The sequence below is a fragment of the Saimiri boliviensis genome, chromosome 10, assembly GCF_048565385.1.
Source record: "Saimiri boliviensis isolate mSaiBol1 chromosome 10, mSaiBol1.pri, whole genome shotgun sequence".
In the NCBI taxonomy this organism is placed as follows: domain Eukaryota; kingdom Metazoa; phylum Chordata; class Mammalia; order Primates; family Cebidae; genus Saimiri; species Saimiri boliviensis.
In genome coordinates, this window is record NC_133458.1 from 10,708,780 (window position 1) to 10,725,133 (window position 16,354).

Genomic DNA, 16,354 nt, shown 5'->3' on the forward strand with positions numbered 1-16,354 from the left:
TGTATGAGTTCCATTAACTTTACACTGCCTGTGCTCTAGAAATGGAACAACAAAGCCTGTGCTCTAGAAATGGAACAACAAAGGACATCTGTTTACAGCTTTTACAAGTTTACTGAATATTTTTAAGCCCATTATTGAGACTTACTTCCCAGAAAAAAAATATATTCCTCTCAAAATATTACTGCTCACTGACAATGAACACGGTCATGCAAGAGCCCTGACGGGGATGAGCAAGATTAATTCTGTTTTCATGCCTGCTAATACAACATGAATTCTGCTCTCCATGGCCAAAGAGTAATTTTGACTTTCAAATTTCATTATTTAAGAAACAGTCTGGGCACAGTGGCCCAAGCCTATAATCCCAGTATTTTGGGAGACCAATGTGGGCAGATCACCTGAGGTCAGGAGTTCGAGACCAGCCTGGCCAACATGGCGAAACTCCATCTCTACTAAAAATACAAAAATTAGCCAGGCATGGTGGAACAAGCCTGTAGTCCCAGCTACTCAGGAGGCTGAGGCAGGAGAATCTCTTGAACTCAGGAGGCAGAGCTTGCAGTGAGCCGAGATCGCACCACTGCACTCCAGCCTGGGTGACAGAGTGGGTGAGACTCTGTCTCAAAAAAAAAATGTTGATGGATCTGAGTTAATTACATTGAAAGCCTCCTGGAAAGGATTTGCCATTCTAAAGGCCATTAAAAACATTCATGGGAGGAAATCAACATATCAGCAATAAAAGGAGTTTTAAAGAAGTTGATTCCAAATAACATGGGTGAGCTTAAGGGGTTCAAGACTTCAGTGGAGCAAGTTACTGCAAATATAATAAAAATAAAAAAAGAATTAGAAATGGAATCTGAAGATTTAATTGAATTGCTGCAATCTCATGATAAAACTTTAGTAGATGAGCAGTTGCTTCTTATGGCTAAACAAAGAAAGTGGTTTCTTCCCAGACTGGAAGGAAAAAGAATAAGAAATTGCTCTGGGATGGAAGGCAGAGACAAATCATTGTCATTGATTATCTTATCATTTCATTATCAGGTTTAGAATATATTTTTAGATATTGCTAATGCCTATATTAAATAATTATTTTAGAACATTCCAAATCCAAAAAAGTATATTATGATTTTTTACTATATTAATTTACCTTTTGGCCATCTTTTTTTAGTTTGGATATTATTTGTCTAGTTATTCCAAAATTCAAGTCATCTGTGAAAATCTATGAGACCTATGTAGAATAATTATCATTTAGGAAGTACCTACTTTTTCTCTGCTTTGGTTGATACCATTTCATTAAGATTTCTATTTACATTAGAAACTTATAAATTATTCTCCCAGTTCTCTTTATGTAAATGTATAACTGCGATTAATAGAGCAGAAACCTCTGTTTGTCCTCGATTACATATTAAGCTTCTCTGGGTAGACTCAAGCATCTCATAATGTAGATCCTCTTCATTTGGTTGCCTTGATTACCTTACCATTTTGAGGTTTTGAAATAAAAACGAAATAAAATATGTTTGGTTTCTACATAGGCTTAAATGTCTGCCTTCTCAAGAGAAAGATTAATTGATTTTAACATTTGGGCCAACTAAGTAACAGGAATTTATAAAAATGACAAAATACTAAATATAGTCAACAGGCTGGCTGAACAGACCTGCAGAATGGGCTGCTTGTTGTAGTTATTGTTCCTGTCTCCCGGGCTTTGCCTTCTTGCTCAGGACCTCCTTCCTCTCTGCTTACATACCCAGTGTCCTTCTCCCTATTCCCCAGCCTGGTTCCTCCCTGGTGCCTCTTCCCCTAGTCCACTCTCCCTCCTATATACAAAACCAAACTGAAGGTGATTTCATTCTTTTTAATTTTATTTAATTTTATTTTTTTACAGGAAGCAAGTCCCTACCCTAATGGAGTAAGTCTCTATGTCTCTAATATTTGAATTTCATGTCTGTATCAGCATCCTGCTGTTCGTCCCCAGGTGTTGCCCACCCGTTCTGCCAAGCTGGTGATCTCTGATCTTTCTCATTTTAACAGGATCTCAGAGAAATCTATCAAAAGCAAATTAATAAGGTAAGAATGAAATATTGGACATGTCACTTGGGTTAGGCTTAGACATGAGAATTTCTTCTGAAAAGATCAAAAAAAAAGTGAAGAAAGAAAGAAAACATCAACATTTTGTTTTCATATCTTATGTCTGAAAAGAAGGGGATAACCTTTTGCAGCATTTTTCTATTTCATCAATATACAATTCACATGTTCTATTTGAAATACCTTGATATTAAAAACATGAAAGTCAAATGCTCTGGAGAGGCATGTTTTTTTTTTTTTTCGTTTCTTTCACATCAAATGGTTTTCAATATCATTTCAAACAAATTGTCATATAAACCATATTTTTTAATGTACTTGTCAAGGCCAATAGTGGATATTGAGAAAACATAAAAAGGTGGGATTTTTCAGAAAGAAGTTTGTGCAGCTCTTATGAATGTCTCTTTTGGCCCACTGCTTAACAAAACTGTTTGGGTCTCTATTTTTAACTGTGCTGGAAGCATGTCTTAATGTTTCAATAGGAGAAATTAAACATTTTCAAGTTGATTGGCTTACCAGGTGGCCTCATTCTCTTTCTCCCTTCCTTTCCCTTCCTTCCTTTCTTGTTTGATCTTTATTTTAGCAGGATCTCAGAGAGACCCATCAAAAGCAAATTACTAAGGTAAGAATGAAACATGAAGAATTCCTTTGTTTCCCTCTTCTTCCTCCCTTCCTTCCTTTCTACATTCTTGGTAGAAAATATATAGAGTTCAGAGGCACATAAACCTGGATTTTAATTTTGGTTTGGACTCTCAGCATGGTATTTATTGTTTTTCCCTTGGGTGAATTAATGAACCCTTCTAAAGTTAGGTTTCTTCAGATATAAAATGGAAATTCTGATCTATAACTCACAGTTTGCGGGTGGAATGAGCCAATATATATAGAATGCCCAGGTGAGCATTTAATAAATACTAATGCTATTTCTCTTCCGTTCATTTGTATCATGATCTAATTTGGAAATAATTAGTAAGCATTAGTTATCTAGATATATAGATGACAATGCATTTTTAAGCCTGAATTTCAGGTCCAATACCGAGAGAGAGAGAAAAAATACTGAGCGTGTTTTTATAGAGATTTTAAGATACGAGGTGACAGTAGTAATGGCTGTGGCATTCCTCGTCAGCTAACACTCTGCAACATTATTCATTGTCCTAAAAAACCTATTTACCCAGCTACTGGTGTTGGTAAATTATAAGCATACACAATAGATAACAGAATACAACTTCCATCAGTGTGACTAGTATTTCAGAGCAGTCTGGGAAAATAATAGCTTGGGAAAGATATAGTCTCTGAAATAAAATTTATGGATGATTTTATTCATAGGCACTTCTATAAGAATGAGTTTCTTCAACTGTATTTCTCTGAGCGTCTTTAACATTATCTTTATGTTGCATGGTAGTGGAAGGTGATTCAATTGTGAGAGTTAGAAAAACATTGCTGAGGAATGTGGATGGTGAGATAGGGCTACACTGCAGCTTTCTGAAGGTTGTAGGGATGTCTGTATTTGGCTCAATGGAGATGCTTCCCTTGGGATAGAGCGCTGAGAAAATGAGGAGTTAATGCCACATCACAGTGGACACATGCCTATTCTTTAAAACGTGGAATGAAGCCATCTCCAACTTTTTTGAGACAACACAGAGAAAAGGAGTTTTTGTCTTTTGACTTCTCTCCCTGAGTTGATCTCCTTGATTCTTTCGAATTGCCATTGTTCTAACCTTATTTTTCAATTTGACATTCAACCAAACTGTGCTTTCATTACAAATGAAAAGATGGGGGAACGGAAGTTCCCTGCATACCCCGAACAGGGTGATCTCACTGCCTATGCTGACCTAGAGAGGCGTATGTGATACAAATGAGAGAATTTAAAATCTTTGCTATTCTAGAAATGAATTTATCAGTGGTTCATTTTAAAAGACATAGTTGTTGACTGTGATGGTTGGTATCATCTGTCGACTTAGTTACGAGGTCCAGTTATTCAAACAAACATTCTTCCAGGTGTTGCTGTACAGGCATTTTGCAAATCTAATTAAAGTTTAAGTAAAAGAGCGTGTCTTAGATCATCTGGATGTGCCTGATTCAATCACTTGAAAGGCCCGAAGAATAGAGCTGAGACTTCCTTGAAGAAGAAATACCACCTGTGGATATCAGCTTCCGTTTGTGCCTGACAGTTCCAGCTTTTCCTTCCTCACAGCCTGCCCCAGCTTCAGACGTGCTTTGCCAGGCCCTGCGGTTGCATAAGCCAATTCCTTGTAGTAAGTCTCTAAATATACCTTTTACTTTTTCTGTTTCTCTGGTTGAACCCGAACTGATACCCTGGCTAACAGTACTCTGAGCTCCTATTTCCTCCCATTCCTAAACCTTCCCAAATAACTCCTGATCTTTCCTCCAGATATAACCCCCTTCAAACAGGGGAGGAAGAATTACTAATGCAAAATATACATACCAACATGTTTGGAACTCATTACGAATTCTAAATGGATTCAGTCTTTTATCCATGGTGGACACACTAGTAAGATTTTTTCAGTAATAGTAATAGTCTTATAAAAATGATTTTATTGTCATTATAAAAAAGTTTCAATCTATATTTTATGGAAAATGCTATTTAAAAGTACAGTTGACCCTTAAACAACTCACCAGCTGGGGCACCGACCCCCTGTGCAGTAAAAATTGACCTATAACTTTTGATTACCCAAAAACTTAAATACCAATAGCCTACTGTCGATTGGAAACCTTACAGATAACATGGTCAATTAACATACATTTTGTATGTTATATGTATTACATACTATATCCTTACAATAAAGTAAGCTAGAGAAAAGAAAATGTTATTGAGAAAATTAAAAGGAAGAGAACATATATTTACTAATCATGAAGAGTAAGTGGGTCTTTATAAAAGTCTTCATCCTCCTATCTTCATGTTGAGTAGGCTGAGGAGGGAGAGGAAGAGGAGGGGTTGTCTTGCTGTCTCAGAAGTGGTAGAGGTGGAAGAAATCCACGTGTAAACAGACCCTCACAGTTTAAACCCAAGTTGTTGAAGGGTCAACTGTATTATTTCTACACTCATTGCATTCTCATAGGACCTAGCTAAATATTTTATATGCAATAAATGTTTACAGAATTAATAACTGAGCAACATCTTAATAATACTTTAGGTATTTCCAAGAAAAGTTTATAGTAAAACTCTGATGCTTTTTTCAGTATCTTGTTTAGGAAAGGTATTTTCAAACATAATTTATGATTAGGTTTATTAGGTGTGAATTAGGTTTATCTTCATTTTATGATGTGATTAAACTGGATAATGTTAAGGAAAATATATGAACCAAAAAATATGATTTCATGTCAATAAAAAGGCTATCAGATTAAGTTCAGTCCAATTTTGTTTCTGACCGTGAAAATATGTACAGATGGAAGTAAAACTAGAGAGTAATATTCATAAAGATAAATAATAAAATTCTCAGTTGTTTGAAACAATTTTCTCCTTAAATTTTGTTATATTGCTTAATCATTTACAAAGCTTACAGCATATGTTGTTTTATCTATCGAATCTTTGTAGAAGACTTTTTATGATTATCCGTTCAGAATGGCAGAGTAAATAGAATGGAATTTTGAAAAATAGTCCAAACATAGTTTTTTAATTTTTAGAATTGGAAAATAGCCATTTCTTCATTTTTACAATATTTTGTAATATAATAAACTAAAATGCAAGTTTTAAAACCTTGGCTTTATGGCCTTTTAATATATTGAAGTTTAACTAGTTTAAATGCAACTCTATAAACTCACACTTCTCATAAATTAGGACAAATCTGTTCATTAAGATGTGATAACCTTCAAAGAAAATTCGGCTTTGGTATAATTTCTAAGCTGCTCTTATTTTAATATATAATCTTTGTTTAAAAAAGATTAACAGCAGTGTGCTACCCCGTCTGAAAACTTAAGAAAACATACGGCCAGATAACTGCAAGGAGAAATAAACATAAAAACCATAAATCTCATGAAGGCTTTGCATTTTCACTTTTCTTCATAATTATTCTAGGCTAGAGTAAGTGTTTATTTGAACATGGCTTTTCAGAATCAAAAGGTTACAGTCTACCTCAACCAGAAAGACACAAGACGACACATTTCCAAGGTCTACAGAGTGACTGGATAAACTCATAAAGTTTTCGTTTCTTCCTTGTATTTGCTATTTTAAAGACTAAGCTACAAACATAGGAACTTACACAAAGTCTCACCTCAAAGCTCAAGTCTCAAAGGCACTGGTAGTACCCTTTTAGTACAACTCAGGCTACCCTTAATGCATTTTACCTTAATTTTAACTTACTCATCAGAAATACTGGAACTCACCAAAGGCCACTTGGCAAACAGCATTTCTAATCATGCACAAAAAAAGAAAAAAATGACAAGAGGGAAAACCTCCTTTCATAATGGTTGGAGAGATGGGGATGGGCACAATTCCTGCTGGGATTGGTTCTATACTCATTTCGGTGTCCAAGCACTGACTTCTACATGTTCACACTTTCTTCAGTGTGTCAGAAAGGTTTTTAATAGGACAGATTTACATTGGAATCCCAGTTTTTCTACTTCCAGATACAATGGCTGATATGGTTTGGCTGTGTCTGCACCCAAATCTCATCTTGAATTGTAGCTCCCACAATTCCCACGTGTTGTGAGAAGGACCTGGTGGGAGGTAATTGAATCATGGGGGCAGGTCTTTCCCAGGCTACTCTCACAATAGTAAGTCTCACAAGATCTGATGATTTTATAAAGGGGAGTTTCCCTGAGCAAGCTCTCTTCTCTTGTCTGCCACCATGTGAGACATGCCTTTCACCTTCTATCATGATTGTGAGGCCTCCCCAGCCATGTGGAACTGTTGAGTCCATTAAAACTCTTTCTTTTATAAGTTGCTGAGTCTCAGGTATGTCTTTATCAGTAGCATGAAAATGGGCTAACACAGTGGCCTTCAGTAAGTTTATTCCTCTAAGTCCCATTTTGCAAAACAGAGATAATAAAATCGACTTTGCATAACTTTGAGAGTTACATGAGATAAGTGTCTAGAATAGTATTGTTCAAGACATTTAATGGGAACTTCCGCCCTTCCCTTTAGCTCCTTTCTTGAAAGAAGTGTTATTGTTCTTTAACAAAGCAAATCCTATACTCTGCTTTCTCTCCTGGGACCTATTATTCCTTTTCTGTCTTACATCTTTAATCTGAACCTCTCCAATGTCTCCTTCTGAGTTTATAAATTTACTTACAACTCCATCATCCCCCAAAATATCAAACATTTCTGAAGCTTTACTCTTGCTTTGTTGTCTGATTAAGCAGCTTTTCTACATTTAGCCATCCTTTCACCATCGACCTTTTGAAAACCTTCCCCTGCTCTTTCCTTTCCCCACTCCATTAACATGAAACTCTAGCAGCCTCCCAACAGATAATGACAGGGGATGGCATCCTCTCTAGGATGTCTCACCATTGACCACACCTCGATTTTCTTGTTTTTGCTTATTTTTTACTTACTTGTTTATTGTTAAATACCCATCTCCCTTAGCTTCCCCATTATAAGGCTTTCCTAACCTAATTCTTTCTTTCTACTGTTTGATAACTTCAGTTCCTTTAGCTAGCTGTATCCTCTTCAATCTCCTTTTAAAATTAGTGTTTTTTTTAAATTTATTCATTACCTAGGTAGATGTCTAGAACCTGGGCATGATGGAAGATAGTAAGATACGGCCCCTGTCTTCAAAGACCTTGTATTGTTTTAAGAAAGAGAACATTAAGACACAGGAAAAATAATAAAGAGCAAGAAAAGCCAGGAATAGCCCATAATCAACTGCTAAGTGAAACAGGTTAGGCCCTAAGTGAAACAGGAATTCAGAAAAAATGGCGATCACTGTGGATAAGAATTGTAGAAGGTTTCATAAGGAAGCAAATAATTATAGTACCAGTATTTTTATTTTTTGTTTGCCAGTTAATCTGTAAAAGAAGGGTGTCCTCTTCTGTACTTTGAAACTGGCCTTTGAGTAGAGTTTCTCCTTATCCCTGACCCTTGTTAAAAAAAGCGAATATAACATTCCATCCACAAATAAAATAACAAAATTAGTATTTTTCTTTTTCCTGTGTTCTTTTCTTTCTCCTCCTGTTACCTCTCCGAGTCATCTTAAGAATGCATTACAACTCTGCAAGAAATCCACTCGATCTTTGGTCCTGAGTACATGGGAAGATTGTACTTCATCTTCCTCTAAAGTCAGGCCCAGCACAACATGTGACTTGCTTTGGTCCATTAAACGTGCACACACACGTGTTTCCTTGCAAGAGCATTTAATTGTCTGTGCTTAAGTCTGCAGCCTTGTCTTCCCTTGCTTCAGTCATCACGCAGGTGCCATGAAATCAAGGCAGCCCAGGAAGCTGAAGCAATACAGAAGGTTTCGCATGCAGGAAGACAAAACAAAACAAAACAAAACAATTTCATTACATAATTGAGATTGGTCAGTCTTGCCTATATGTTTTCTGATCTTTCGATATAAATACAAGAAAGGAAAACATTAGGATTCTGATGATACTCTTAGTTCTTTCATTTTATTTTAGTTGTAGAGCATGTTTAAGAAAATTTCAGTGAAAAAAAAAACTCCAATTCCTAATTCATTAATTTTTTGGATGTCAATTAAAATGATTTCATTCTATGCCATCAGCTATCACAGAGTACATAAAAATCTATATCCCTAGTGCTGTCACTTTGCATGTTAGTGCTAAGTGACCACCAATTCTCCAATTTTTTTTTCTTAGTTAATAAGGTAAGCCTTAGAACTGTTGGCCAGTTTTTCAAGTCAGAAACTTGAGTCACCCTTGAATTTTTTTCCTCCTGTATCTGTAAGTAATCACAAATCCTGTTGATTCCACTATCTAAACTTAAAAACAAAAACAAACAAAAAGAACTTTCTCTCACACCCCAGTGGGCCTCCCAGACATGCAGTCCCATGTACACTCTGGTGACGTGGTGCCAATGGACTCTTCACACCACCTCTGCTTCCTCCACTCCAGTCTCTGAGGAACAGCCAGAATGTCCCTACCTGAAATCATTCCTTTTACATTCAAATAAAATCTTCTATGCAGAAAATCTGAATTAATTTTCAGTTTCCTTTTTCTATCTCTCCCACCTTCAAGTTCTTTACTCCAGCCATTCTGACCACTCCCATTTCCTTCAGAGTACTGTCTCTTGAGCTCCATCTCTGAATCATTGACACATATCCTGACATCTCTTACCTAGAATACCTCTCTCTTTTTATTTCTTAACTTGTATGAATCCTTCCCATATCAGCTTATATGTCACACTTCTTGATACACAGACAAAACTAAAAACAATTTGTTGATTTACTTGCCTATTCATTATTCCAGTGAGGTTCTCAGCAACTTCTATCCATATTGCTGAAATAGTTGCTTACTCTTCTCCCTGCGATCCCTCTGTCCCCTTCTATTACAGTGCCCATCATGCAGATTTTAGTTGTCTGGGCATGTAACCTTACTAGATATAATTTTCTAATGTTACCCTTAAGTTATTACTATCTTCCTTGCTTGTCTCATTTAATTGTATCTGCCCATCTTAATACAATGATTGGGTACAATAATAAAGTAAATAAATAATATTTTGATTCATATACTAATTAGTCACAATAAATTTACTGAAAACCTTTTTTTGGAATTGAGTGATTTATCCATGTTGTCTTAAGAGTTAAATATCATAGTTTCTTATAATGCATAGCCAAAGTTGAAAATTCATTCGCTTAATAACTGCACCAAAGTTTAGAATTTTTTGCTAAAAATAGATTATATGTTACAATGCCAGAGTCATGTTTTCTTGCCTTGTCAAAGTCACTAAATCACAGTTTAGTACCATCAAGTATACTGAATTTTACATAGCTTACTTTATAGGCAAAAATTGTGAGCATAATTCAATTTCAATAGATACAAAAATCTAATAGTAAACTACCCAAAAGAATGTATAATTTATATTGCTTCTTTCAACAAAAGAATCAGTAAAAAGTATTATTTATGAGAACTAGACAACATTGAGAAATTAAAAGAAGCAGGACAATGAACACAAAACAGCACTAAATGTAGTCAGAAAAAGAGGAGAGGTAACTTTATACCTCTACAATTAACTAAATCTTTATATATGTAGGGAATCAATACTTCAGCAAAAAAAAAAAAATATATTAATTAGAAAGCATAATCTGATTTGTAAAATAAATATATGACTACAATGTATCTAAGATACATAAACAAACATTTTAAAGGCAGCATAATAGATCTTGTCCAAACATAGAGAAACATTTTGGTTATCTAGAAGTATTGATATTGTTGACCAAGACTGCTCAAGTAGGATCTAATGGAACTCTCTCAGTGCCTGATTTATCTAATTCAATTGTGTGTGTGTGTGTGTCTGTGTGTGTGTGTGTGTGTGTGTGTGTGTGTGTGTGTGACACGGTCTTGTTCTATCTCCCAGGTTGGAATGCAGTGACACAATATCAGCTCACTGCAACCTCTGCCTCCTGAGTTCAAATGGTTTTCCTGCATCAGCTTCCTAAATTGCTGGGATTACAGGTACGCGCCACCTTGCCAGCTAATTTTTTATATTTTTAGTAGACAGAGGTTTTCATCATGTTGGCCAGGCTGGTTTTGAATTCCTGACCTCAAGTGATTCATCTGGCTTGGCCTCCCAAAATGCTGGGATTACAGGCCTGCACCACCATGCCTGGCCAAATTCAAGTACATTTCATTGTTCACTAATTTAGCCTTTCATAAGTTCAGGTGCTATTAGATTTACAAATCTGGGGATATAAATATAAATCATGTAGACATCCTTTTGGATGATCATTAATGATTTTCTCTGTTTTAGCAGAACTAATTTGGTGATTCCCAAATTGGTATGCCTCATTCCAAGAGGGATTTTCTATATAAAATAAAATAACTTTTATTTGTATCATTTCTAAGTCTTTTGTAAAGCTGAGGACAACTGAAATAATAGTTACATTGTGAGAATAGACATGACCATAAATCCTGGCAAAATCATTATTTTTAAGTTGTTTCCATTTTCAAGTTTTGTAGTAATAAAAGAGATCACATTACAAGCCATATATTATTATCCTTGTAAAAGTTGTAAGAAACTAATAATGGGTAATTTTACATTTGCTAGCTAATGGTATGGTACAAACAAACATTTAACAAAATAAAAATGAAGTCCATATGCATATCAACTATTGATCATAAGTATCATTAGAAACTACAGAGCCCCAAATGAACTCTTGAGGGTAAAGCTCTTAAAATAAAAAATAACATTGTAAGTGCATAGCTACTACAAACTCATTTGATACTCATTTTAATTGAAATGACTATAATGAACATACTTTGTATTTGAACAGATGTCACAAGTACTACTACAGAAGTTCTAATATAATTCAGTCTTAGTTAAGAATGAGTAAATGAATATTTAAAATTGAATGTTACTATGAAGGAAAACAAAAAATCCAATTACAGTAAACATTAGCTCCTTTAAAAAAACAAATTAAAGAATTTTATTAAATTGTGTTCTTCCTTGTTCTGGCATATACAAAACATAATAATATAGGGAACTCGGTGTTTCAGCCTCTCCTTTCCCTTATTATCAGCTATTCTGCATTAGTAGGCCTGGAAGATGAAAATTGGGAGTATAAAAAATGACTCAGAAGGGTAAGCTGAAATTCACTTGACTGGTATATCAAAAGGATTTAAAAATGTTATTATGCCAATTTATTTTAGCTGAAGGAGGTCATTATGTATGCCATTTTATTTCAATGGGTCAGACAAGCCCTAATAGTCCCTTTAATCTTCTCCCACATGATGGACTAACATCTTAAATTCCAACATGAGAAACCCTCATGCCATAAATTAAAGACAGTGTTTCCCAATGGGTGGTTCACAGAATTACCCAAGGATGTTTGGTAAAAGCAAATATTCTGGGGCTCCAACCAAGCTCTATCAAAGCCCGGGAGTAAGACCATTCAATCCACATTTTGGCAAGTAACCTATACATTTTAATGCATACTTCTGCTTAAAACAATTGCCCCAAGGTTGGATGAGGCAACATTTAAAGCTATATATTATTCATTTCATTTGAATCAGCAAACATTTGTTAAGTACAAATTCTATGTGAATCAAAGATGTGATATATATAGACTATCCAAATAGGCAAGAAGCTTATGAGTAACTGATCTTTTAAGTACAGTTTATTAGGTACAATGATAATCTACAAATGACTGGAAACCCAGTATCTGGATGTCTAGAAATACAAAGAAAATAGTATATTTACTGTTCAGATTAAAAATTTACTCTTGATTTTAATTTAGCAATTTTTCTCCTGAAAGGGGTATCTGGAGGTTAAAGAAAAATATGTTTATCTCATTATTAGAAAATGAAACTAACATAGTGCTTAATAACAAGTTTATCCCATTTTTCCTGATGTCTTGCACATCTCATGTTTTGTAAAGGAGAGTGGTCAGCGTGTGAGGCTTATGGTGGCTGAGGGGAAGAGACAAGGAATGTCGATGAGGGGAAAAGAAGCTGAGCTGAAAGATCAGGAGCACTAAAAGTAAACTGTTTTCCCACCTCCAGTCTAATTCTCCTGATACCTCAGCTGTAAGTTGAACATATTTGGAGGCCATATTGTGTTTTTTAATTACCAGAGCAAAATTCAAAAAGTGAAAGCTAACTTTGGAGTTTAATAAAAGAAAGAAAATAAAGAACATAAAGCTGAGAGTACCAAGGTTCTTCTGCTGATTAGGAATTTGCCCCTGCCTCCACCCACACCCCAGAACTGAAGACTAATTAACTGGAATCTGTGAAAAGAGCTTTAGTAAGGAGCATCTGGTCATGAAACAGTGAAGACAAGCTGGTGAGGTTCATTAATGACTCTTACTGTCCTTGGTCGTCTACATACAGTCTTTGACTTTTCCTAATGCTGGAAACAGAATCCAGTCAAAACACATACACACAGAACTATGAGAAGTGAAAGTGAATAGCAAAAAGAGTTATGCTGGTTCTCAGCGTGGTCTCTAGACCAGCAATATTAGCATCACTTGGGACCCCACGGTATTCGTCTCCTCAGGCTTCCATAACAAAATACCATAGATTGGGTGGCTTCAGTGACAAATTTACTTTCTCACAGTTCTGGAGGCTGGGAAGTCCCAGATCAAGGTGCTGGCTGATTCTGTTTCTGATAAGGACTCTCTTCCTGGCTTACTGGTGGCTGCCTTTTTGCTATGTCCTCACATGACCGAGAGAAAGACTTCTTTCTGTTTTTTCTCCTGAGGCCACCAATCCTATTGGATTAGGATACCACCATTATGACCTCATTTAATCTTAATTACTTCCTAGAAGTTGAATCTCCAAATAAAGTCACTTTGGGGGTTAGGGCTTTAATAGGAATTTTGGGAGAACATAATTCAGTCCATAGCACTCATTATAAATACAAATTCTCAAGCACCACCCAAGACCTACTGAATCAGAAACTTAGGGAATGGGGCCCAGCAAACCAGGTTTTATTAACTCACCAGTTATCATAATGGCCATTAAAGCCTGAGAAGTACTGGCCCTCAGGATAAAGTCCCAACTCCACAGCACAGCATTTACTTTCCTTCCCAGTCTATTCCCACCCTTCCTTTCCAACCTTATTTCTTAGAGGATACTCTGTCTAAAATTCTAGCACAACGCTTTGCACATAGAAAGCACTCAGATTTTCACAATATTGTATACTATTGTTGTAGGAGTTTTTAAGAAATTATTTTAGGTAGATAGAGAGGAAAAGGGGTCCTCTCTATCAAAAACTGTGAAGAAAGTTTTTGTTTCTTTTAAAGCAGCTCCAGAAACGTTTCTTGTCTAGCAGGAAAAGTGCAGGGTCTTAGAGCCAGGCTGGCAAGCTTTGATATGCAAATACAAGCCATTAGAAACTGTGTCCACCGAAACAGGGCAATTCCTTCCCTCCTCTTGCCTTTGCTCTCACTTGTGCCTGGCAACATGGCCACCCCACACAGCTCCAGGTGTGTAGAGCATCATGGCACCCTTCATTTGCATATGAAAGGCTAGGGTGGGAGGGCCAGTTTTTTGGCAGGCTATGTGGTGAATAACATGCCTGGTCACACCAATCCCCTGAGCTCTATGCAAATCAGGTACTACCTCCTCCATCCTCCTCATAGAAGCAGCCGCTTTCCCAACACACGCACACGGTTTTCTCTCATTGGAATCCCCCCTCTCTGTCTTTGTATGGGGGAGATGTTTTCTTCTTCCTTCTTTCTTGCCTATTAAATTCTCCTCTCCTTAAAACCATTCCCCATGTGTCTGTGTCATTTTATCTAATTCGGCGCGAGATTAAGAACCCTAGTGTTCCTCCAGTCATTGGAACCGTAGTACTATTTGCTTATAACTCTTCTCTGTAAACTACTCCCTACAACTCTGCTTTCAATTCATTGCTGTTTTGGGGCACCCAACAGCCCACTGGTCTCTGACATAGCACAAAGTTGCTTAACATGAATTTTTAAAAAAATCAATACACAACTTACTACTTAATCATGTCCTTAAGTGTATCAAGCCTTATAAATGCTTAGTATATTACCTCATGAAATTCTCACCATCACCCTGAAGTAGGCATTATGATTTCCGTTTGACAGAAAAAAATACTGGAAACTGAGGCTTAATATCAAAAGATCCATTGTACAATGTGGTGACTATAGTTAATAGCAATGTATTTATTATATCTCGAAAATTGCTAAGTGTGGATTTTAAGGGCTTCACAAAAAATAACGAATATATGTGGCAAGATATGTTAGTTTGATTTAGCCATTCCACAATATATATACGTTTCAAAACATGTTGTACACGATCGACATAGACAATTTTATTTGTCAATTAAGATAAAATGTTAAAAAGAGGTCAATTAACTCCCCCAAAGTCACATACTTGGGAAGTCGTAAGGTTGGAAATTATGAACTCATGTTTCTTTGACTAGAAGCACATGTTTATTTTCACTGTGTTTTACTGCAGACACAGAGATGCAGTTTTCTGACAACATCTCCAATTTACTGCCAAGATTCTCAGAGCATGTGAGACTTGTTGCAGTAAACTTATTTCCAGTATATCTTTTGGAACCTCTCTATTACCTACATACCTGACACAGTCTTTCACATACATGTATGTGTGTTTGCATGTGCACACTCACACACACTAGCACATTGCCAGAAGTTGGCCATCATGAAAAATGAATCCGGCTCGAGTTCTTAGAGTCAAACAGATACCATGAAGTGACTACTGGAAAGAAGGCGCTCTAAATTCTACTGCTATTCTACAACCTATTTGGCTGTAGACAACCTTTAGAATGCTTTCATCTTTAACATAAAGACATCTCGAAGGGAGTTGCTTGAATGTTCACAGGGAGCTCTGATAAACTTTGTCCCACAGCCACTACCGATAATTAAGCGCTAGAAACATATACGCATATAAAAATTTAAAATCCACAAGTTTAAAACAATGGACTATTTTTTCTTCAAAATCATTCTTCCTTAGCTTCATTCCCCAGAAAACAAGCCAAATGATTCTATTTTTACTTATTTACCGTTTCCTTCCCACTGAAGCCTGGACTATAAAATAATGAACCACACCTGTTGGATTGTTTAGGTAATTCCAAGCACCAGCTGAGATACTAATTAAAAGTAACATTCCATTCTCATCCTACCTGGGGTGTTCAACAACCTTGACATCTTGCAGAAATAGGAGACATACTGCTCGCAGTACTCGGCGCTGTCAGTGATGGCACTTATCTGGTCCATGGAGGCACTGTAAACGAGCTGTGTCACTGAGTATTTTTCTGGGTTGTAGCTGACCACAGTTGTCTGCATCTGCAAGTCATGAGACACTATGGTCCACACTTTGTCTTCTGTGGGTAGAAAAACAACCGGGACCCTGGATCATTAGTATGCAAATACTTCTCCAAATGTCAGAAAATAATTGAGCTCCACTTAACTGGTCTTTTCCCTGAGCTGTTATAGAACAGAGTTAAGGAGAGCTATCCTTAAAGCAACCCCTGCTCTTTTCTCATCCCTAACTTCTTATGAAGACGAAATAGGAAAGTAATATTTTTATTGAAAACAAACACAAGATATCTCCTGAAAACAAAACAAAAATAGCTTTTGTATCTGGTTGGTGCTCTAACATCTGCAGCGTTGCATATCAGGCTCATTATGTTCCAACTTTTTCCTGACTTTGTCAT

The 16,354-nt window shown here is 36.3% G+C and overlaps 1 protein-coding gene across 2 annotated transcripts in view; it reads right to left on the reverse strand.

Annotated features, from left to right (window-relative positions):
- The window catches only part of CNTNAP2 (contactin associated protein 2), a 2,246,749-nt gene that overhangs the window by 759,755 nt on the left and 1,470,640 nt on the right, over window positions 1–16,354 (reverse strand). For both annotated transcript variants that reach the window (XM_074378960.1, XM_003929829.4), the window contains one exon: window positions 15,821–16,021. In XM_074378960.1, the coding sequence (XP_074235061.1) occupies window positions 15,821–16,021 (201 nt within the window). The remainder of the gene's footprint in view (window positions 1–15,820; window positions 16,022–16,354) is intronic.